The 25,255-nt window shown below is 47.0% G+C and overlaps 1 protein-coding gene across 1 annotated transcript; it reads left to right on the forward strand.

Moving 5' to 3' along the window:
• The first annotated feature begins 10,161 nt into the window (after nt 1-10,161).
• MTURN (maturin, neural progenitor differentiation regulator homolog) lies at nt 10,162-24,467 on the forward strand. The gene is made up of 3 exons (XM_080387304.1): nt 10,162-10,385; nt 16,250-16,372; nt 22,529-24,467. The coding sequence occupies exons 1-3, from the start codon at nt 10,224-10,226 to the stop codon at nt 22,637-22,639; spliced, it is 396 nt and encodes a 131-aa protein (XP_080243430.1). The 5' UTR covers nt 10,162-10,223; the 3' UTR covers nt 22,640-24,467.
• Nucleotides 24,468-25,255: the final 788 nt, after the last annotated feature.

Genomic DNA, 25,255 nt, shown 5'->3' on the forward strand with positions numbered 1-25,255 from the left:
TGCATGTGTGTTTTTGGTGTTTGGTTTTTTTTTTATTTTTAATTTGAAAACTAAGAGAAATGTAGCCTGGAATTACTTGTAATGAAGAACACTTATTTTCAGTAATTGCCTGCGCTTCATTGTTTAGTGTGCTATGCATTTCCTGCTAGCCACTGAGTCAGAGCGATCCTATGGAAAACACAGCTGCCCAGCAATGGGCATCTTGATGGGATTGTAGGCTTCTGCTGGCAACTGAGCGTCTTGGGTTCAGATCCTAACAATGAATGACGACATCTTGAATCTACCTGGTTATTTACAGGGTTTTTATAGACACACAAATAAATGCAATATCAAAGGAAAAAGAGCATTGGTGATGTTTGCCTTCAAAGCAAAAGCTACAATGTTGGGGAATCATTGGGACAGGTGTGAACTTAAAACATTTGGTTGTTAGGTCTGTTATACACCCAAACCCTGTTCTCGGAAGATAAGCTGATTAACGAACTAATAGTTAGCTGATAACTAACTGGTTTATGTGAGAAGGGTGTGTGTATATAAATTGAAAGATATGTGTTTAGCTATTTCTTCCTATTCCCACTGGTTACACTCCCTTCCTTTCTTTCTTTTGTAATTCCATTATTTCTAGCACATGCAGGCTTTCTGCCGCCAAAGGTCTGCAGGAATTTACAGGAAAGGGAGTGGGTGTTGATATGTTACAAATGCGTTAGCTGTATTCAATTTGGCTCTAAATTTATTGTAAGTGACAAGAGACCTCCCTCCCCCTCCTCGGCTTTGCCTTTATTGGGACTAAACAGTATTCCTTTGGACAACAGAGAAAGAAAGGACAAGATGTGGGAGGGTGGAACACCTCAAGCTGCTGCTGCTGCGTACGTTGAGGATGCTCTCTGGCGGAGCCGTGGCTTGAGCTAGCCTGGCCTGACTTGATCTCCCAGCTTTGTAAATAGAACACAAAATTCATTGCTACCATTGCCCTGTGGCCGGGAGAAGTGGAGTTTGGAGAAATAAAAGCAGTTAAAAATACCTTTGTGCAAGAGTTTTGGTGAGATGTTTGGCCCTGCTAAGTCTCGTTTATCTCTGCCAGTGAGTTGTTGTGTGCTGTGCTTAGTGGGGGTACCCATGTCAGGGACTTTTGGGGCAGGTGGTGGTGCAAGCAGGGGCTGAAGTGAGGCTGATGTGTTTTTTTCTGTGTGCTGTTGGATTTAATTGAACCATGTGTTTTAAAAATGGTACTGACAAGCTAAATGAGACAACTGATGGGATATCTTGGAAGGAGTTGTATGAACTTGACTTGAAATCCCACAGAATGCATAGGTTCTGGTACATCTGCCAGTAATTTTAATTCTCCCAAACTTTTGTAAAAATAGCTTTCTAAAGGGCAGAGTGTAAAAATGCACTAAATATGTCGAAAGTCTTGCATGAAGATTTTGACCTGTATTTCTTCCCAGACCAGCTAGCTTTGTTGTAGGACCCTGTGTGAAAACCTTTGCGGTACGCTTGTACAGGGCCTGGTCTGAAGGAAAACGTTCCCTGTGTACTGCAAGTAAGATCTAATTGTCCACTTCTTTGCAACCCCAGCCAGCCGTAAATTCTGCCATCATCCCTTTGTAACTTGGGAGTTGGCTTTTTCCACCAAATCTCTGGTATCTCCTTAACATTTTCCTACTGCCAGACATCACAATCACTAACAGAAGTAAAAAGCACCTGCTTAGGAAAACAGCTATCAAATAATTCAGTGAGCAGCACGGTTTTTACTCCAATGCTTCAAATAAGTCTCATGATAGTCTGCTAGGAACACAGAGACTGCAATATGAGACCTGGACACTCATTGCATGTAACAAAGGCAGCCAATACTTTGTAAGCATGTAGGACGCGTACCAAAATTTTCAATTATTCCAGAGCCACAGGTTTTCCCCTGTGTGTGATAGCAAGCTGAATGGGAAGAGAGGTTTGGGAGTAGTTTGCACAGAGGAGATGACAGCAGGGCCGTTGATGGGGCTGAGGTGGATGGGACAGGAAGGTGAGTGTCCGTTCAATGATGCCAGCCACAGGGTCCCATCAGCCAGATCACACCGTAGCCCTGTAGCAGACCAGCACAACCAACGTGAGAGGTCACTGGCATGGGGGAGAGGTTTTGAATGCCCTGAGACATGCTGGTGGTTGTCACCCTCTCCTTCATGATGTAAGAAGCATATTTAAGAATGCAGCCAGTGCGTAATTAGGGAAGAAAGCTGGTCACTTGGATCTGGATGGCAGAGAGCAAAGGAGGAAAGGAAGGGTAGGGATGGGGACCACCCAGCAGCAGCAGGCTCTGATGGTTCCTTACTCTTTTCAAAGGGGAGCTAGTGGGTCTTAAAGAGAGATCACCAGTTCCCACTGGGAGAAAAGATACTGATTGAACGTGACCCCCAGAAGTAAATGGGCGCTTCCAAAAACCAGTGCTGTGGTAACCCTGTCTTACTCCAAATTAATTCTTTCAGGCTTATGCAAAAGTCTAAAGTGCTTTACCTCAGGAATGGAGCCAGATTTTTCTTCCATGCTAAAGAGGCTGGACTCAGCATCATAAACAAACTGGTGTAAACAAGAAAATAAAGCCCCTGATTAAACATTAGCCAGTCAAGATTCCAGGTTTGGTGGTTAGTTAATCCAGCCAGTGAACTCGCTTCCCAAATGCCATCAAGAGATTTTAAGGTGCAGTAAACATGCTGTAGCTGCTTCTACACTAGCAAGTAGTTCAGCCTGGGAGCAGATCCATAATGCAGAAGAGTACCGAGACAGCAGCGTGTGCACCGTTCACCTTTCATCTGAGAGGGATCCACTTTGTGCGCCCTCTCCATGATGTAAACCACAGCAGGGTAAATGGGGATGATTGGGGCATTCACTTTGTAAGTGCTTACCTGACCTAAGCTAACCACTAGTGTGTAGGCATCTTGTGTGAACTGGCCCCATTCCAGCTTCTCTGCAAAAATACTGGGATAAGAAACACACTAAGAAACATTGCTTAATCCCAGAAGCATAATATTAGGCTTTATAGAGACATTCTCAGTGTGGTATTAATATATGAATCATGCTGAATAATAACACATGATTAAATAGCTGAGACAACCACTTTTTTTTTTTTAAATCTTTTTCCACAGGAGAAACTCCTATTTTCACAAGCCTTAAGGCACAAACAGCATTCCTATGTAATACATACAAATCTCCATCTTATAAGGTGCTAAGTGACTGCGCCAAATCAAAAACAAGGCTGTCAGCAGCGGAGCTAGGACCAGGCTGCAGGTTTTTTCAGCTAATCCTAACAGCAGCCTCATGCCCATGACATCAACACAGGGCTTGCCCATGCAGGAAAGTATCCCAACAGACTGAAGTCAGTAACCAGTCTGACTCTCAGAGAAGAGCTTTTAATTGCAGATGAATGACCAATGCTTTTTGGTTTTGGAAGCTTAGGCTAAATTTGGGAAGGGGGGAGCTTCCTTTGCCATGGGGTGTTGACATGGCCAATGTCATTGTCACTGCCTGCGCTCGGTTTTTCGTTGCTCTTCCCCTAAAGCAAGTGATCATAACAGAAGTGATGCTTCCAACACCAGTGTGGACCTACTGACAGGGCAATTGCAACAGAAGTTGGGGCACGGTCTGGGTCAGTGTCTGTGCTAGGGAAAAGACTATCAGGGTACGATGTGCTAGAAACTGCCATATCTGTGTCAGTTCACACCAGTGCTTGCACCACTATCTTTTTTTTTTCTCTGTAGACAATACAGTCAGTTTTCCTCTGCTTCTGCCAGCCTTTAGAAGGAAAATAAATCACTGTAGTTAAAATCACAAGTCCTCGTAAAAACCTGCTTGTGCCCAGAAAGCTAAGTATCAGAGCTTGCCTGAAGCTTAGGAAGAAGTGGCATCTTTTTCAATAAATTTACATCTCTAAATAGATGATAAGTGTTGAATCAATTTCCATATGTTTAAAATAGCAGAGCATTAAGGATTCTGGCACTTCAAGCAATCAACTAATTTGAGACTATTATGAGAATATCTTCTACACTAGTGAAGCAGTTCATCTGAAAATCAGGGACAGTGTACAGCTCTGTGCCCTTTCAATATCATAAAGGATCACAAATTGTCAAGATATCCTGTTTGTTTGCCTGAAGAGATTATGGTGCCTTATGTCATTCAGGTCTTTGCAAAATCACCTTTTGGGTCTTAATAAGCTGATTCATAATATACCCCCCACTTGGCTTGCCTGGCCACATGGTGTGCCCATGGCTACACTAATCCAACAATAAACAATAGTGCTAGCAGATACTTCCTGGTGAAAAAGGCAAGAACTGTGGAGTGCCAACCTCTACGTCCAAAAAAGATGCAAGGGCAGCAGGTGTCCAGTGCTCTCCTCCCCATTTCTCCCATCCCTGTATCCAGCCCAGGCTCGCTTAAGCCTCATCTCTGGCCACATCTGGCCTGGCTGCTTGCTGACCCTCAGCTGGCCAGCCCTGAACAGAGTTCACAACTCTTCATTCCTACCGTCACCTGTATATTTGAGATGAGTCATGCCATTTTCAAAAGGTCACTGAATATTAAATGTGTACAGAGTCTGTGCTTCAGAAAGTTTCAAGGAAAATCAACTTCTTTCAAAATCAGCTGGTGATGTTTTCACCTGGGTGCAGTAGGAGGAAGGGCTTTGAGGGCCAGAATAAAGGGAGGATGGATGCAAATGCCATTCAGGTATTTTCTTCAGGTGAAGTGCTCCACAGTGAATCCAGCCTCCTGTGTCACCCTCAGTTTGCTGAGTCATCAAATATTTCCATCATATTTCAGTACACTGCTCATAAATGCAATGTGCCATTGCTTTAATAAATGCATAGTACTATCAAGCCTGGAGACACTCCGCTGTTACTGCATGGCACCCAACAATGTGGTGTGATGCTGCTGGTCTGGGTGTCAAGAGCAACAGACTACAAAACTGTCTGCCCGCAGGACCAGAAAGATGACAGGGCATCCCCCTCACATTTAGCACGTGATCTTCTTATTCCTAAAAAGCAGGGACTTGGAGAAGGACAGATTTGGGGGTTGTTTGATGGCTTTTTGAAACAAGTTCATATTTTGGAGCAGGCAATACCACTAGGGAAAGCTGCTAATTAGCAAGTGTATTCTGCATAGTCCAGATCTTCATCACTATTTATGTGCTTGATTTCTTACTGCCAAATAGGATGTTCAACCTTTTACTTCAAAAGGAGGATGTCAGGATTTGTGGGAACAGCAGAATTGTTATCCTGTATAGATTTTTAACTAACATTTTTTGGTAGTTTATAATTTGAGAAACTGTGCATTTCTAATTCACTTTCCCTCTACAACATCTTCTTGGGTTGGATCATTCTTCACAGTTTTACTTGCTCTTTCCTCAACTCCATTTACTATGGCAATGGGTTAAAACAAAGCAACTCAAAGCAAAGACACAGCCAGAGCCGCATTCCTCGTTAAAGACAAGAAAACCACAAATCGCTGTCTAGATGCTTTGGAAAGCTGAGCATCCTCAGGAGCAGCAGGGAAGTCAGGCGGGGAACGATTTGCAGGGTACCAGCATGCTGGACCCTGGACTCCAGCCTGGGGGATGATGTGGTTGGGGTTGGTGTGCTCAGGGAGGATGCAGCACCTGATGGTGGGTTGGAAATATCATAGCAGCCAGGAATTTTTCACTTTTTAGTAACCTCAATTTAGATGCTCGGTAGTTAAAAACGGATCTGCTGGGCCACAGTCACTCAGCTTGAGTCCTTGGAAGAACCCACTGCTGCTGTGCTACAGTAAGATGTTTCATGCTGTTACAGGCTCGGTGAAAACGTGTGGAGCTCTGATGATGCAAGCACCGTTGAAAGCCTCGCATAGACCAGGCTTTTGCAGGGACAGCTGTTTCAGCACCTCTCTCAAGCGAGTGCAATAGTCAAGGCTCTGGACATGTGAAATGCATGTTGTGAATGAGCCAGTACTGATAAAGGTAAGAAATACTTTCTTTTTCAAGGTCCACATTGTAAAGAAAGTCTGTGAGGGCTTAGCCGTGATCAGCCCCCCTTGCCCATTTTTTACCCCTATGATTTCTTGATCCTTTTCTCTTCTGAAGCAAAGGAACCAGTCTTTCCTTAGGAGACCAGACTGCGAGGACAGTGTAAAGATGCAAGAGAACAAGCCCACGCAGCACAGCAGTTAAGGGTGTATCTCTAATAATTTACTGGAGCTCACCCTCCTGACCTTTCTGTATTTAGATCAGCAGGAAGGGTGCGTAATGAGGGCTGTGGGAGGGCAATCGGGTTCTTACAGCCGGTCAGGCGAATTAATGCAAATTGCTTGGCAGTTTACCAAAAGCAGACCAATAAAGGCTCTTCATAAGAAAAAAAGAGGGGAAAAAAAAACTTGAAGGTGTCCAGTCCATGGGCTGGATTTGTCAGATTTTTGACCTGCTGTAGAGGAGAACAGTGGTTCGGTGTTTCAGAGAGACACCACAGCTGCGGGCAAGTTGCCTTTGTCCGACACATTTCAGAAACCCTTCTGCTCCTCCACCTTCTGCAGCTTCTCACCCCCACCCCACCACCCCCACCCCACCCTGTGTTCCTTTTCCCCACATCATTTAATGTCATCGTGTCCTGGGGGAGTAGGGGAATAGCAAACACCTAGCAGGGTGCTCTTCCCTTCCTCACTTGAGCACAGGGCTGCTGAGTTTCCAGAGTTCTAGACCATGCTCACCACCAGGCATCTCAGAGGCAAGGGCTTTTGTAAAGGTAATTCCTGGGAGCCAGGTACCCGATACTTTAAAAACCTCCCCCTCCACACCTCCTCCAAGCCACGCAAATGGCACAAAATTGGTTTATCCACTCAACCTTCACCCTGTCACTCACCTTTGACCTGACAATTTCATTTCTGGGAAGGTGGAGAACCTGCATAAAACCAAGTCACCTGTAAAATGCCAATACTTGTATTTCTGATTCAACTAGCATGGCTATGGCAGTGCACACGGTTGCCCTTCCTAATACCCTCTGTGTACTCTTCACAGTGAAATGCCATTTCCAGTAGGCAATAGTTACTGGCTAGTGGCATCCATCTGAAATGATCTAGCAACATTTCCCTGATGTTGCAATGGCCAGGATCGGGGCGATGGAAAGCATTGGAGCAGCTGTGTCCCAGAGGGAGATGGAAATGGAAGTGCATCCCCACAAGGCAGGGGGAAATACCTTCGCTCTGGTGCAGTTTCCCTTCTGCAAGCCATACTTGCCACAGCAGACAGCTCCTTGACCTCCCCTCTCCTCCTCTCCCAAGAAGACAGCTGCTCCCCTTAGGTGCCCATCCTTCAGGGCATGGGTGGGTGCTTATGGGTATTTGGAACAAGTCAGAAGCAAAGCCATGAATGCGTTTCATACAGTATTTTGGAAAAGTTGCGGCATAGTATGGCACTGCTGGTCTAGTACGTAGACACACTGCTGGTCTAGACAGAGTATGTCTACTCAAACGAGCAGTGAGTCCTGCTTTTGACTTGCAGAGAGTCAGACGGTGTCACAGGCACTGTACCTGACTCGCATCCACGTTGCCATCCCTCGGCCCCTGGCATCAGCCCAGGGCCACTGAGCCTGGCTTGCTCTGCACTTTTGTGGGTTGTTTCCTAGCATTGCCAAAATCACCATCTTTACCCGGTTGTTTTCCCAATTTGCTTTTGGGGTACAGGTGTAAGGGCAAATAAATTTGTCACATGTAAGTAAACAAATAAGCATGGCTGTCTGGTTTGAATGGCTATGCTGTCAGACGTGACAAAGGATTTTGCGGCGCGTGCTGCAATAAGATATTTTAAATCTCATTCGAAACCTGTCAGCTTCCCTACCCCACAGAAGGGAGATAACAAACAGCACATACTTCAAAGCAGTGTTTTAAGGACTAAAAAGACATTCATGTGGGGCTTTGAAAATGCACATATATCATAGCTGTTAACACTGGGACCTCATTTATTTGAAATTGTGTCTGCTTGCAATGCAGCCTTGACCTCCCCTTGCTGCTACGGGCCAGGGCACTGCCAGCCAGGAGGACAAGGTCACGCATCTTGGGCAGCCCCAAACCCCGCACGTAGCCCTGCCACCAAGAGGGAAGGCCAAGGCTTTGCTCCTACCACCTGTCCTTACCCAATGCCAACACTGTCTCTGGGGAGGACGGACATCCAGGCTGGATCTTGTGGAAGAGCAAAGAGATGGCAGAACTGGGGTCAGCCTGTGGCAGGAGAGGTGTCTGCCTGGGCGGTGGCATCCTGCCCATCAGTTGCAGGCAAGCCAACAATGTCACGTTTTAGGAAAAAGGGCTGTATTTTTCCACGTCCTATTTTCATGCTAATTATGTAAATACATTTGGAGAGAAAAAACCCCACCAAACACCCAACGCTGAAAGAGTGTTGAAGTTGCAAAGCCCTACACGGACTCACAGCCTTGCCAGCCCCCGGAGCCCTGACAGCCTGTGGTCACATTTGGGTTTCTGCAGGACACCTGCCTTCTTTGGGAAATGGCAGGTGGTTTAGGATTTCCTTTCTAGCTGCTCAGGACTTACTGCTTACTTGCAGCCCCGGGGCTCTCTGAAAAGTCACAGACCTCCCACAGATACCTCGCACACAGAGTGCTTTGCGGGTACTGCTGCGCCCAGTTCCCCCAGGCCTGTGCAGTAGGCAGGAGACTGATGTTGCCTCGTTTTCTCCTGGTGAAGGGAGGTGCGGCAGGACCAGGGTAAGTACCTACAGAGCACCCCCAGATTGTGGGATTTGAGGCATCCAGGCCAAGAGTTTTGGAACATTTGTCATTTTTACCATGCTTTGCACAGTCACGGCACAGTTCCAAGTGCAGTGAGGGGTGCTTAGCACTTGCCACTCTAATATCACCTCAGGAATGAGGGCAATATCCAGAATATCTGTATGGAATAAATGAAACGCCCTTTGGTGGAAAAAACAGCAGGCACTCGCATCCCACATGGACAAAGGGGCTGAGTTACGGTTGTACAAGCACTCATGTCGCTGGCATTTCCTGATACCTCAGTGCTTGGCTGCAACGCCAGTGGAGGTTTTTCTCTGCGGTGCCATTAGTACTGAGTTTTGCTGCACCCATGTCTGCAGCTGGGTGAAGCCCAGGGGGCAGCAGATGGTGACTGTGAGGCTGAGCACAGCAGTGCGGGTGCTCAGAGCATGCACCAGGCCTGCCGGGAGCAGGGGGCATGTCCCCTTCACCGCAGCCTTGCTGGCGCTGCCCTGCTTGGCCTCACTCCCTCCACGGCTTGCAACCTCACCGCTTACTTTGGCAGTGGCCGAATCATTAATGTGCTGACTGATATGTACGATGGGAGCGTACAAAGTGTCACACAGACCTCATCCACTGTGCGTGTGGCAGTCGTGGTGAAAACGCAGTTAAACACCGCTCTGGAGACAGGTGACAGCTGCTGGGCATTATTCAGAGGCCAGCGCTGCCTTCGCCCTGCCAACGCTCCTACCTGCTGCTGCGTACGGGCTCGGTGCTACCTGGTCACCTCTGGCGGGTCGGGGGTTTCCGGCCAAAAACCCACCCAGGTCTCGGCGCTTTTCCTCCGTGGCACAGTAGACACTGACGCAAATCTAAGGCCCCTTATACATGCCGATCAGCTCTCGTATCTCTCTCACATGCCTTACTGGATTTATCGATAATCACTTGGGATACGCTAGGGAGAGCGAGATGAACCTCACCGCAAACCCCTCGGTCCCCAGTTTTGCTGGCAGCAGCCGCAAAGCCTTCCGACGTCACGGGGTGAGCCCGCCTGCGTTCGGACAGCCCAACGCCTGGCATCCTGGTGGCTTGCATGGAACGAGGCGCAGGGGGTACCGATTCCTTGGGCGTGAAAGGGCGCGGGCGGGCGGCCGGCCTGGGTACCGGGCGGTGGAATGCTGGACCGGCGCTGGGAAGCCAAGCGGCGCTCGGCGCGGTCCCGCTGGCAGCGCGCTCCCAGGCGGGCCGCTTCCCCCTCAAGTTGCCAGAAGGCGTCAAGCCAACGGCCGGCTGCAGACCCCCCGCCCGGGCGGCGGCCGGCGAGCCCTGACGCCCCTTCCCCCCTCTCCTCCCCGCCTGCCCCGGGGCCGGGGCCGGGAGCTCGGAGCGGGGCGCGGGGGAGGCGCGCGCGGCGGGGGGCGGCGCGCGGGGCGGGCGCGGGGCGGCGCGCGCGGGGGGCGCGGGCGGGCGCGGATCGCGGCGGCGGCGGCGGCGATGGCTTTCGAGGCGCTGGCGGAGGCGGCGGAGCGGTGGTGCGCCCGCACGCCCTTCCAGCTCATCGCCGCCGAGGAGACGGAGCGGCGCATGGACTTCTACGCCGAGCCCGGCGTCTCCTTCTACGTGCTCTGCCCGGAGGCCGCCTGCGGCGACAATTTCGTGAGTGGACCCGGGGGCGGGGGGGGGCGGGCGGTCACGGGCGGGCGTGGGTATCCGTGCGTGTGCGTGGACCGGCGGGCAGCCCCTGCACCGCTTTGGGACACTCCCCCCTCCGTCCGTGAGGGTGCTTGGGGGAGCAGCCGAGGGGGAGCGGCGAGGGGGGGCGGCGGAGGGGGCCGTGCCCGGGAGAGGCGGAGGGGATGCGGGGATGGAGGGCGGCGGGGCCGGGGCTGCGCGGCCGGCCGGCGTGTGGGCCGGGGGTGGCGGGGCCAGGGCGAGGGGCCGGGGGGATCCTCCCCGGCGCGCACCAGAGTCTGCAAAATGGAGTCCGCTGCCGGTGGGGGGCGGCCCCGCGGGCAGGGCTGCGGGCAGGGACCCCCCCGCCTTCCCCATCACCCCGGCCCGGGCAGGCTGCGGGCTCCGGCGGGGACAGGAGGAGTGAGACCCCACGGCCCCCTTCCCCCCGGGCTCCCCCCGCGCCCCGCGGGGGCTGCAGCTGCTGCTCCCCGCGCGGCCCCCTCCGTCCTCCCGGGATGCCGGGGCACGGCGCAGGGACGGGCGGACTGGCAGGGCTGTCACGGCAAATGGAGAATGGGCAGGAATAAAATGGAGTCAGGATGACAGGAGGGCCGCGCTGTCCCCCCCGCCGCTCCGCCGAGGCTGGGGGACCCGGGCAGGTGCCGGCCTGGCGCCGCCGCGCCCCCTCCCCGCCCCTCGCCGAGTTCAGCGGCAAGTTTGTGCGGAAAAGGCAGCGGCAACACAACCCGTGGCTATGGGATGGGGCGGGGGGGGTGTTCCCCTCCCCCAGACCCTCCCGGCGGTGAGCAGAAGTGCGACAAGAGCGACCGAAAAGCGGCATCGCGCCCCGGGGTTTGTAACCTGCAAAGCTCCAGTTAACTGCAATGAAATTTATTAACAACAACAACAAAAAAAACCCACCAAAACCAACAACCCCAAAACCAACAGCTCCTAGCACAGACCGTCATTGTAGGAATGTTGTAGGTCCTTCCCGGAGGAACTTTCATCCCTTGACCTGCTTGAGAAATGTTCATTAATTCCCTTTCCAACAGGTAAGTGCAGCGTGGACCCATTTGACAGATGGGTTCGTGGAAACAAAGAGCAGGGAAATGCCTTCTCCAGGACCACAAATCCCAGCGAGCAGGACATTTATTTGTTGTGTCAGGCAGATGGTCACGCTGAATTATGAAAGAAGTTAGCTGGAGTTTAGTTATGCATCTGTCCAGGGATATGAGACCTTCAGCCCCAGCCCCAGCCGTGGCAGTGGAGCATCTCTGGGTGTGGATTCTCCTAGTCCACGGTGGGACTAGCCCTGCACACCCATCTTCCTTCCTATGAGCCCCAGCACTTGTTCCCTTCTAGAGATGGCTGTGCCCAGAAAGGGCCATACCTGCTGTACTCTTAAGCAGGGATACATACGAATCCAATGCAGGACTAAACTAAAGCTGTGATTGGATGCTGACGATATCAGGAATCGCAAAGCTCACTGTTTTCCTTAGACTTGTATCATTTCTTTATATGCTGCGTAGTAATTGTGCAAACTCTTTCAAAACAAAATCTAATCAACTTTAAAAAAAATCTTAAGCAGCTTCAGACCTTATTCCCATGCTTCCAGCACTGACCAATTTTTGTGGGTTTGCAACCACATTTTAGCCTTTTTTTTTTTTTTTGGCAAATATTTTCATTCCAGGGTTGCTGTGGGGAGGACTGCCCGCCCAGAGGCACCAGTAGCAGAACTGAGCAGAAGGGCCAACTCCTCCTGTCAAATGCAGAACATAAACAGTGGAAAACTAGAAGCAGTGTTTTCTTGTCTTTTTCTTGGCATTACTACTTGAAGCACTTTTTGTAGTAATAATACTTTTAAGACAGACAGATAGGTGTCATTCTTAGTGCTTTTCTTGTTGATGGTGTCTCTTTAATGTGATTAAGAACCACTAATGAGCTGATTCACCAGCATCGTGTTTTCTACTCCTGGTGCACTGTGGGACTTCATTTCTGCTCCCAGCTTGGCTGTCTTGTTTTTTGCAGTCATTTTCTTTTTTTCATGTTCCAGAAGATAAGTTTCTTTTCTACATGCAATGACAGACTAAAGTTTATTTTAAGGAGACAAGCCAGGGGACTGATTCCCATTTGCACTTTAGCCTTCCTTGTTGCATGGCTCCAGTAACACATGGAGTGTGAAAGTGAGTACATATAAACAGAATTCACAGTGACACACTTTACGGCCTTTTTGTACCCCATGATTCTTATAAAGGAGCCTCCCATTTAATAAGCATCTGATGCCTGATATTCTTGTTCTCTTTCTTTACATCTTCATTTCATAATAATGCAACTTAAAAAGCTATGTAGGAGGTACCAAAGAAGTCCATGGTAACCCACTTGTAAGGAGGAAATGATGAGCAGGATGAAGTTAAACGGGAGGAGGAGAAAAACATGGCAAGTTTGCCAAGATGCAGTCTGGAGGAGAACAACTCTGAATTTTTTTTAAAATCAGAGATTCCAGATCACAACAATCTTACCATTTTAATTTCCTGAAAAGGTATCTTTGTGCTAGGTTTTAGTGTGCTGGGATTGCAGAAGACCCAGCTAGATGCTTACTGGCATTTTCAGTACCACCTGGACACTAAAACTTTCTGAATCAGCATTTTAGATAGCTGAACTATGTATAATTTAGTTCCTGAGGCTCATGGTGTTCTCAAAAAATTAATTGGACTTGTACAGTCATAACCAGAGAGGGTGAGGGTTGTGATACTATGCCTTATAGTCTATTATTTGTTTTGATGCTGTTATTGCTGGTGTTCAAGGTAACTGATAAAGCAAATAAAAATATGATGCTACCTTGATGCAAGATTTCCTGTAACATATTTTAGAACAGAGTCAGTGAGACTGAATATTTCCTGCAAGTCGAATTATCCCCACAAGACAAAGTTTTGCTGCTATGCTCAACAGGTGGGCTGCTTAGAAAAAGGTGCGCCAGCAAGTGACCTTGGCAGTACTGAATCATCTAAAGCAAGCCCCTCCAGATGCAACCTTATGAATTCCCTCAGCTATGTGCTGTGTGTAGATGCTGAACTAAATAATTCAACCATGATCCTAGGTCAGCTGAGGTGGAAATCAGTGGCTGCGAGCTTTTGTAGTGACACAAAGCAACTGTGAGCAAAACTGGGCAAGCTTGGAAAACACATGCTCAGATGATGAGGTTAATATTTTTTTAATTGCACGGCCATGGCTGAACACTGGTCCACCAGTTTGCCAGCAGTATGCTTCTCCTACTGTGAAGAGATCCTCAGGCATTGGGGGTTTTTCCAGGAGAACCATTTCTGTACGTGCAGCTTCACTGTCAAGCTTTCTGAGCAGGAGCTGAATCCTTAAATTACGTTTGTTTTTAATTTGAAAGGCCAAAATTCCTTTTGCAGATTCCTCTGGAGATGTGTGAGTCAGTGGTGAGACTCAGTTCCTGCACTGCCTTGGTGCAGCACTGAATGTCCACAGAGAGCTGTAGACGCAGCTGAACTTCTAGGTGTTATAACTCTGATCTCTATTATGTTTGAGTTTTGGGGGGTGTGTGGAGTGTGTGTGTGGGGTGAAATTGAGCCATTTGAATGAGATGCACGCATTAATGGCACGTGAGACCTTTCATAGTGTTTTTGTTGCTACAGCCAAAGTTTTAAATCTTCTGCAGATGTGGAAATTGTTGGAAGCCTTACTTGCTTATTGCCTTATGGTGCTATGCAAAAAAATCTCCTCAAAGGCTCAGTGATCAAGTTACTCAGGTTTTCCCCTTGTGCTAGATTATCTTATTCTGTGCTACTGCTGACAAATTCACACTGGAGTTTAAAATGTGGTACAGCTTGAAAAGAGACTGTAAAAACATGATAAGACAACATGGGGTTAACTTCCCCTTGGGGTTGAACCCACTATTATTTATAAAAGGGCAGGACCTGATGTTCATTTATGTGGAAGCTCCTGTGTATAGCTCTGGTAGTCAAAAGAAGCCACCATTTAAACAACAATCAGGATGTAAGCGGTTATAATCGTTTTATACATATAAACAATTACAACAGGTTTAGCATGAGCCATGAATTGCCAAGCTGCAACATCCAGACATCCAGCTCTTAAGTTTGACGCAAAGATGAGAAATAACTAAGTGGTTAGCAATAACCAAGTATTAAGAAATTGTGGGCCAGACCTCCAGAATCTCAAGGCTGTTCTTCAAATGTTGTGATTTGAGAATGTTCATTTGATATTTTAAAGAGGGTTCATTTGAGTTAACTTTGTGTACCTTCTGCCTTTTTTAGGCCATACAAATCACAAAGTGCAGACCTTGTTGTTTGGGTTTTTTTGTAAACAAGTTGAGATTTGGTTGTATATTTATAGACTACAAGGCCCATGACTCTTAAGATGGCATGAAGTATCATGAGACTTGTGGTATGTGCCTTTGAGAGTTGGCAAGACTGTAAAGAATTTATTTTTATTGCCAGACTGGTTAAGAGATGACTCCGGTTATATGGAAAGAGCAGAACCTACTCAGTAAGGCAGGGCTCTATTCGTAACAAAGTATTTAGCTGTGTTTATGCCTGTAAAATGCAACAAGCAGCAACAAAAATGTAGGTCAAGGGAGTTTTGTAGCAAGGCGGTTATGGTTTTCAACTTAAAGATGCAGCTTAGGTGATGTTAAGTAGTGTTTTCTTTTGGTAAGTGTAAAACTGCATCCCTGGCAGGTGTTCACCGCTGAACAGGAAGGTGACATGCAAGCCTTATGTTAGGGATTGAAACATCTGTTGTTCTGACTCTTCCTTTGAATGTTAGTTAGGCTTCAGAGAGACCGTCCTCTTCCCTTGTTTAAGCATAACCTACTGTTTATAGCACAGTAAAAAGCTGCATGGCACTTTGGGGAAAAGAGCTGCTGTGCAAAAATAGAGGTATAAGAGTCTCAAACTAATTTTGCAGTATTACGCTTCTCTGTGTAGCAGAGTGCCTAAGACAGTCCCATGCACAAAGTCTTCAAAAAGGAGGTCTTTAAAAGTATACATTAGCTTATGCTGTGTGCTGCAGGCTTCTTGTGTGCAAGAAGTGTTGTTGCCTGAGTGCTTCCACCATCACTCATCAGCATTGTTCCTGCTACAGCCTCATAGCAGAGAATAAGCATCAATTTTGGGAGAGGCTTCACAGAGCCAGGCTGGGGTACCGGCATCTCCAAAATGAGAGGAATATCCCAAATGGGTTTAAATGTGCCTGCCCAGGAAGAGAAGATTCAGGTCTAGGAGGAGTAAATCTCAAAACAGGGAGGGAGGCATGAAGTGTCAGGATGTTGTAAGCGCCCAAATGTCTCTCCTTGGCTCTGTGTCTAACCTGCGGGTGTATTTTGCATCTTTTCTTCTGCATTGTCAAGAGAATTGCACATCAAGTTCCACTTCCAGGGTCGCATCACACTTTCACTAATGCCAGGAAGACAAAAGAGATTTTTTAGCTCTTCCTGAGGGCTTGATTGCAGCAGATGATGTAGAAGAGAAAACCCAATGTGACTTCCAGGTCTGAGCGGGGCTGATGCCAGACGAAAACACTTCTACTCAGAAAATGTGCATGCACAAGGTGTGTGTACCCTTCATTGCTGGTGCAGTCATAAGGCATTTTCTCTTCTGGATTGATTTTCATGCTTTCTGGTGGATCGTGTTAATAAAATCAAGTTTTGTCCGAGTACCCATCCCCACTGCAAATCTGAACTGCGGGAGGCCCAGTGTACTTTGGCAGATGTTTACAACATGTCACCTTATAAAATCACATGGAAAGGCTGTCATGAATTCCTGTTAATGTCTTTTCTTTCTTGTGTTGCTGTTGGCTTTCAGCATGTGTGGAGCGAAAGTGAGGACTGCTTACCTTTTCTGCAACTTGCACAGGATTACATCTCCTCCTGTGGGAAAAAGACACTCCATGAAATACTGGAAAAAGTCTTCAAATCCTTCAGACCCGTAAGTGCCTCATCTTTACTTCTAAACATTGACAGTTACCTGTCACTTTTAATAGGATAGCGCTGCATGGAGCAAGGTGGTTTTTCTTCTGCAGGGATTTACATCTCCAGTCAGCTGCCTGGGCGCAGGGGTGTTAGCATGTAAGTTACTATCAGGGAATTGGAAATTGTTTCTTGGAAGCCAGCTGCCTTTTTTGTTTCCGTCTCTGTGTTTGAGAGGATGAGATTCCCGCGTGGGGTGGGAGGCCAACTGGTGCGGCAGCCGGTGGCAGCGGCTCCCCAGCTGCGCAGGGGCTCGTGTCCTGCTGATGCAGCGCTGACTCCGAGGAATAGGATGCGAGTCAGCGCCACGGGACTTTGTGGCAGGGTTGTTTCCTGGCACTGGAATTGGGGAATTTTGCAAAGATCTGAGTAGTAAGAGTAAACCTCTGGGAAGCTGGAAGTATGATCTCTCCTCAGGAATGGTTTGTTTTATTTTGGGGTTGGCTTTTTTTCCCCTCAAGTGGTCCAGATTTTGCTGTTGGGATGGTTGCCACTTGGTATTTGCAAGCACCAGTTTGGTCACTGCTTGAGAAGCTGCAGCAGAAGCTGAGTTTTGTGGGGAGGGGGCTTGTGTTTTTCTGTTTTGCTGCTACTCAGCTTTCTCTGTCCTTGTTTAGCACACTAAGAGTTGGGTCAAAGCCTGGGTTTCACCAGGGTGAGGTATCCTTGGCTGTTGTCCTTCATTTTTGCCAAATCCTGCCTTTGCACAGTCTCTCCTTTTAAGTGCCTGGGGCTGGTGCAAAGCAGAGCAAAGGTTCGTTGCCAGAGCCATGCTCCTGTGATGTCCATGGGAAAGCTGACCAATGGATGTTTTTACACTCAGCTGAAAATGTAGACCTTTTCCCCTTCTTTCTTATTCTGGCTGACTAATCAAGAAGACTGAAAATGTATCCCAAGTATTTAGAGCGAAAGGGAGGGCCTGGAGCGCCGATATGAAAACACTGGCCCTCCCTGTGTTACACCCTTGCATTGCCTTGCCACAGACCACCACAGCTGGTCAACATGAAAGAGCATCATTTTAAAGAATCCTTTGAGAGACTGGCAATAAATAGAACAGATGCACACTTTTCTTAGAAAGGACTGGAAATCTGATCCGTCAGTACAGCTGCATGTAATTGTGAAAACATACAAAAATATAAATACGTTTCCCAGAACAATATTCAGCTCTTGGATCTTTGTAGCTGTTTTCTTCTGCTCAGAAAAGCTGTGCCTTTGAGGAGAAACTTCCATTGGTTTAACTAAAGAGGACTTCAAAAAGACTTAATTAAATTGGTACAGATCACTTATTTCATATAAACCACATTTATTTCAGCATAACTTAAGTTACTGAGAAATTGGCTTCAGTCAAACCACGTTAAGCTGCTCTTCAGAATAAAAAGGTTCAAAGCAAGGGGAACCACTGTACGCATTTAGTCTGGGCCTATCGTTAATACATCACATTGCACCCCTTGATTCCCTCAACCAAGCACATAAATCGTGGTTCAGCTGGAGCGTGTCTTTTCCAAAGACACCCTGTCTTGATGTAAGGTCTTCAGGTGACTTAACAAGGATACAGCACTGCTGGGCACTTTTTCTTTTCATCATTAGTTACGGTCCTGTGAAAAACTGTTTTCCTTGGTTTTCATTTTTCTGGGTTTGCTTCCTAGCTGTTGAATTTCATTATGCTTTTGTCTGCTCCAAAACAGTGTCCTGAGTTGTCAGAGACTTCTTGCAGACTGCAGTCAAGTACCTCTTCATTTTCTCTTGGATGTATCACAAAGATTATGTTTCTCAGCTTCTCCTTTGACCTAGTATTGAGAGATTTGCATCAGCATGACAAAACTGGGTTTATCATTTGAGGTATGGTTGTGTGTAGGCAAGTCTAATAAAGAATGTATTGACATGTTTCCCTTATTCTAATTATTAAAAATAGCACGTGCATGGTAGGATAGATTTTTAAAAGTGGAGGGCGTTATGATGGATGTATGGAAACAGTTATTTTGCCCCCTCAGGCCTTTGCCAGAACAGAACAACTTTTCATCAGTACTGGGAAATAATTTCCTTGGCATTACTTTGTACTGTCCCCCATCCTTTCTCTGCTGGACCTGTTCTGCTAGTGAAACCACCTTGCTGTTGGCTTGGACGTAACAATGCATTTGCAGGGCATTTCTTCTCCACTACCCTAACCAAGTCTGCTGTCAGAGACCAGTCTGGCAAATGTCAGTTTCAAAAATGGCAGTTCAGGAAAAAACACTGCTGAAGGTCAGACTGAGCTCTTCTGAAGGCTCGATGGTACTGGCTACTCAGTCTGAAACACTGAGGAGGGGCCAGGTTTTTGGCATGTGCTTGGCACACAACTTCTGAAAGTTTTTTTGCATTTTGGTATTTCCAGATGGACATCAAAGTTTATTAGACAATTTTCAAAGTCTTTGTCAGGGTCTTTTGAAGGGAAACGTTTAGGAGGAGATGCTGGTGGTGCATCTGCAGCTCTCCATGCCCTAGGGCACAACACAAGCACCTGCCCTCCTTTAACCGAGGGCTCCAAGACCGATTTTTGCCCAGTAACTCAGCTCAGCCCTGCTCCATATATTTGTGTTAACAGCCCAGCCATGTCTCCGCAGGCTTACCCTGATGCTGCGGCATGGGAAGGGGCTGGGTGCTCGTGCCACTGTTTTGGAGGCAGTGAGAGTGGGGATGCCCAGTAGCTAGCATCCCTCTCGGTGCGAGTTAGAGATTTCCCTCTGCTCACCACTCTTCCATGGGTGCAGGAGGCAATGAGGGTGGTCTGGGAGCTGCTCACCGGCCGTCACTGCTTTTGGGCATCCTTCCCATATGTTTTACGGGCATAAACACAGTACCAGGGTAGGACGTTTATTTAGACGAGGCTTTTAGAAAATGTTGATTAACCTGTGACAGCTAAATCGCACCTCTAAATCCTGCTGTAGACAAGGCCAAGCTGTTTCGTTACTGAAGGTGGTGGGGAGCATGTTGTCTCTGCCCGTTTCTGCCTTCCTGAGTCAGTTTCCACAAAACCTTGTGATTTGCCTTATTATCCACTTACTCAGGGAGCATTCAAAAGTGTCAGACACCACACAGGTACATGAAATGGTACATACAGCACTGGGCTCAAATACCCCCATTTGCCCCAGAGCATCCCAGCTCCTCTGACGCCGTTGTCTCTCTGGTGCCAGAGGTGTTTGTGCTGGTGCTTGTAAGCACATCCGCCTGGAGGCTAAGCCCTTCACACCAGGATTCAGCAGAACCACGTTATCTCTAGTATAGCATTGTGTGGACCACTAAAGCTCGGTCTTGGTTTATTTTTCAGTGTGGTTGTACATGAACTTTTGGCAGGAGGCAATGTGACTCTGCTTTCATGACTTAAAAAACTACTAGGTTATTTGTATAAAATCAGGGCACTTTGAAAGAGTGAAGAAAGAAAGGCAAATAAAAAATGCCTGAGGGACATCACGCCAGCTGGCAGAGTTTGCAGAGAACCAAAGCATGAGTTGTACAATTTAGCAGCAAATTCCAGGGCTCCTGCGTTGAGCTCACCTTAAGGCTAAAAAGCCTACATCTGAACTGGGAAGCTGCAGTGTAAAAGCCATTTATCCCATATTCATTGAGTTCACACATGTCCCGGTTACCTCTTCTTTACCTCCAGATGGGTGGTTTGTCCAGCAGGAGTAGATGTAGTTCAGGTGGTGTTGCCACTGATAGTTGTTCTCTCTCCCTCCTCACCACCTCCTGTCATCCTCCTTCCCACGTATACCCATCCAGCAGGTTTTTTCCCCCTTGGCTGTTTGGCTGGTCGATCAGCTTTCTCTTTCTATACCCCTTTCCTCCTTGTTTTTGCTCTCCATGAAAGTCCTTTCAAATCTGCCATGTAGCTGATACTTTAATATATGAAGTAGGTAACGGAGTAGAAGCAGAAAACTAAATGTTTAAAAGAAGACAGGGTGGGAATCAGTGTAGGGTCAACTCAGGCCACCTTCATCATCTTATTTTGTCATCATCTTTTATAAACGCTCTTTCTCCTTTGACCCAAAATTTGTAGAGCTCCCTGCTCCTTGGACCCTGATCCCGCTTCCTTGGGATCAAGGTGTGAGCTGACTTGTCACTGCAGTCCAGGGACTGTAGTCCTGTGGGGAGCAATGAGATGCAACCCCTAAAAGCAGGACCGGCATGGTTGAGGTCGTTGGTACCTTGGAGGATCCTAAAGTGTCTATGAGAGAACAAAACTGCCTCTCTTAGAGGAGCATCCCATCCCATCCCATCCCATCCCATCCCATCCCATCCCATCCCATCCCATCCCATCCCATCCCATCCCATCCCATCCCATCCCATCCCATCCCATCCCATCATCCCATCCCTTCATCCCATCCCATCCCATCCCAATCTCATACCCATCCTTCCTGCCTTTGTAAAACCATCAGTGTCTGCAGCATCACTCCGATTTATGCTGCACCAGGGAGAGCAGAGCTGGGTTTCCTGAGGGCAAAGGGAGAGGCGATGTGTGAAAAGCAGGACACGCTCCCCATCCTTTGGGGTCACGTGCAGCTTTGTGGTTCTTGTGGTGTATGTTGTGGTTTCTATGCTAGTTTTGCATGGGAAGGGCTTACAGTATCCCATAAAATGAAGACTCATGTGGCTCATTTCCCTGCAAATTAAGGAGGAATTATAACCAGAACTGGGCAAAAAACCATGATCAAAGCTTTTTCTGCCAGCTGATACAAACAGAACAGTACAACACTCAAATTTAATTTGAATACACCGAATCTGTTTAGCGAAAATAACACTGGTTTAGGTCCCTAAAATTCTTCCTCATGGCAGCCTTCTCATTTTCGTGCTACCACCTAGCAGGTGTCATCCTCCTCCCAATTTTTCTGGGCTTTGCCTCTTTCGAGAGCTAACAGCTGCGCCCACTCTCTGAACAGGGCGTTGCATGCATCTGTGCTGCTCTTCTGGCCCTGGCAAGCTAAATACGTGGTATTCCCAATAATGCCTTGCATATGATTTTGCTTTGTGGCTATTAACAGCTGCTAGTGTAGGATTCTAAGATGAGATTTCCACAACACATGCATTATTTTGACTATTATTTGGTTATCTGTCTTCTTGACCTCTGTTGGCTTGGCAGCCTTTTGGGGGAGAGGGGAAAAGTTTGAACATCACTGTTTGCTCCTTTTCCTGTAGTGAACAAATGCTGTTGCAGTGATCGGAGCCATCAGGTGGAGACACGCAAACATTGTCCAAGGAAGATGGGCTGGCAGTTCTTCACAAGCTCAAATCTAATTTGCAGAAATTTAAAGGAGAATTCGGAGTTGAATACTCAGCATTTCTCACTGCAAGGGCATCGCCCAGCATGCAAGGCTTTGTCTGGTGTGATGAATTGAAGGGTTTAAGAGAAGGACTTAATACAGAATCATAGAATCATGGAAGTGTTTAGGTTGGAAAAGACCTTTAAGATCATTAAGTCCAACCATTAACCCAGGACTGCCAAGTCCACCAGTAAACCCTGTCCCTAAGCACCACATGTACCTGTATTTTCAACACCTCCAGGGATGGTGACTCAGCCACTTCCCTGGGCAGCCTATTCCAGTGCTTGACAACCCTTTTGGTGAAGAAATTTTTCTTAAGATCCCATCTAAACGTCCCTGGTGCAACTTCAGGCCATTTGCTGTTGTCCTGTTGTGTTTTTAGGGACTCCTTGCCTACTCCATACTAGCCAGTTCTGCATGAGGATGTTTTCTTTGGCTTTTATAAGGCTGCTGAACACAAACTGAGATATCTACTGCTACAGTATTATCATGTTTCTTTCTGAAGTTAAACCACTGACAAGTCTAAACACGGAACAATTTGTGATACGACCTCAGGGAAGAGCGCAAAGCTTTTTGCAAGTGCTTTGCTTTGGTTTTATTTATCTTCTGGTCTACGAGCACTTAATTTGGTGTGAGGATGCATTTTCAAATCTTTGCCTGTTACAGGAGGGAGGGAAAGAGAGTTGAGATTGTTACGCAATACTGTTATTCCAGGGTTTGAGGTTTTTCAAGAAGTGACACCTAGGTATTGTGTGAAGATTTGCAGCAAAGCTGCATGAGTGGGTAATTCACTATTACACGGTATTTTCTCTTCTTTGTAGTTACTTGGGCTTCCAGATGTTGATGATGATGCATTTGAAGAATATAATGCAGATGTGGAAGAAGAGGAACCAGAAGCTGATCACCAACAGATGGGTGTCAGTCAGCAGTGATTTTCTGAGAAGCTAAAAATATTCGGAAGCCTTTGGTACCAGGTGGGGTCAGGTGGTCCCACGTTAGCCTGTTTGAATTAGCACATCACATGGGGATATCTGGCTCCCAGGATCAAAGTTTTACAAAATGGTTTAAAAAATATTGATAATAATAATAATAGTAATAATCTGTGATGAGCTTTGCTAAGAAGTGACCTGAATTTTGCTCCTGCTTCAGTGGGTTTTCTATGGAGTTGTCTTGGTAGCATTCTGCCGTAATCAATCTAGAAGTAGTTTTGTTGCTGACTTGTCTCTTCGGTTTGTGTTCAAGAGTAGCGTTCGCTGACATGAATGTAGAGTACCGAGAATGTAGGAAGCGTGTGGTGAGAGTGCTGAGTCCTCACTGGTGACCTTTCTGAGGAAGCCAGCGCAGAGAGCAAATGCGACCTGCACTTTTCGTTTTAGTTCAACAGCTATGGTTTTTGACAAAGTACCAAACTTGGAGAGATTTCTCCTGAAAAACACTAGTTTAATAGCGGTTGGTACTGCAGAAGTGCACATGAAGGCTGAACAAAACTAATGGGAAGCAGGAAAACCAGGAGAGTATTGGTGTCAGACATATTAGTGTCAATTTACTGATACCTGAGATTAATAACTTGGAGTCATTAAGTATCAGTAGTACACATTATAACCAACCCTGGTACTCTGACACCATTTGATCCAAAGCCAAATGCTGCTTTCATATAAATCAATTGAAAAATAGCCATCGCCTATCCCACTTCTGCATGACAACCAATTTTAAGCTTTGCCGTTTTTAATACACTGCTAAATTATTATTGTACACACCTCGTGGCATCATGAATTGAAGTGCAACTTAACTTTGAAGCCATAAGGGTACAAACCAGCACCTGGTTCTTAAAATTATGCAGGACCTGTTTCCCTCCCTGGGCCTTTGAGCTGGTCTGGACATTTACACCTGGTTAGAGGGGAGCTAAAATATTGCTACTTTGGCTGATATAAAAACAAATGAGGTTTTACTTAGCTGGGGACTTGCTCCCCAGAGAAGTTTAGCAGGGTCTGGGTATAAAGGAGAAGACCCCTCGTATTTTATACCTATTTTGCATAGATTTAAGTGACTCAGAGGAGTGCCAGACTGTGAAGTTGCAGGATCTCTGTATTTACTTGCCTTTTGTACTGAAAATGTAAGAAGCAAAGGGGATTCTGTTCTAATACAACCGTTTTCCACATCGAGCAAAATGTTTCCAAATTTACTCCTTTTTCCCAATTTTTTTAAAATTCATGAAATGATGGTCACATGCTTCAAAAGCCCTTTTATACAGAATTAGCTTTATAATAACAAGAAGTGAGCTAGAAAAAATGCTTGGACAACTCCTAGAAACAACTCATACCATCTTGAAAACCCTGTTGTTAGCAATGTCTCCTTTTCAATAGATTTTTTTAAGACTTTTTTTTTCAAGGTTACTTAAGAGAGCAAGTTTTCTTGGTGGTTTACATTTCTGATGATGGCTTGAGAGATGCATAGCACTTGATTTTTCTAATCTGGGGCAACAACCTGCCATAACCCGGATGGCGTGTGGTACCTGAGAGTGCACAGAAGTGTCCACAACTTTGTAGAAGTTGGAGTTTAGGAATATCAAAAAAAGTGGAACAGAAACAGAGCTTAATGCAATTTTGTACATTCTTTCGGCATGCAGGCATAAACATGGTAGTCGCAGCACATTTCCTATGGACTAGTGACGTGAGAACTGTGGCAGTTCATTGTATAACACTGTACAGCAGCAATAGGCTTTTTGCTTACTAAAATAAAGTGTAAGACCAGTGGTTTCCATCCCTGCTTTAAGTCCGTAAGTTTTTCTTTCCAGCTGAAACAGATGCCATAACCTTAAACACAACCTTGCTTCGGGAGAACTTTTCTCTTTGTAGCATCCAATCCTTTGGTTGCAGCTCATACAAGTAGATCTTTTGAGGCAGACTTCCCTCTGCTGTAACCTAACGCAAGACATAACTTACAGTAGTGCAAGCTGGAGGCAAAGTCCTGCCGGTCAGGTTTGCTGGCCACTCGCACCCATTTTGCTTAGGTGCAGGTGGCTGGCACCGACGTGCACGTGCGTGCACCCACACCTGCACAAGCCCTGGGCACCGCTGCATCACGAGCTGGGCTGTGAGGTCAGTCTGGCTGTGAAATAACCCTCTGCCTTTTTACAGACAGGCAGTTTTCCAGCTGGATCATTCCCACCATCTGGTTCAGTGTGTGGCTGCACAGATTAGTGCTGGCACAACAGAGGGGAGGGTGTAAGGGGTGGATGTGGGTGGTAGCTGAGGACCTGCAGCCAAAGGTGCCTCGCACCCCTCGTATGGTGTTAGGGACCTTGACAGAGGTGCAGACCCAATCTGAACCGGCCCAAGTGTTGTGAAGGATTGTCTCCACAAGGCTCAGTGGAGAACTGGACTCTGGGTGGCAGCAGGATAGGCAGGAATTCATGAAATGAGGAAAGACTGCAAGATCAGTGCTTGTAATTGTGTACAGGAGGTTGTAATATGTACTGCACTCTGCTGCCATTCCCTGCATATTGATTGAATTGTTCATGAGCGGTCGAGCATTAATATGGTTGCAAG

Source organism: Falco punctatus, assembly GCF_963210335.1.
Source record: "Falco punctatus genome assembly, chromosome: 4".
NCBI lineage: Eukaryota > Metazoa > Chordata > Aves > Falconiformes > Falconidae > Falco > Falco punctatus.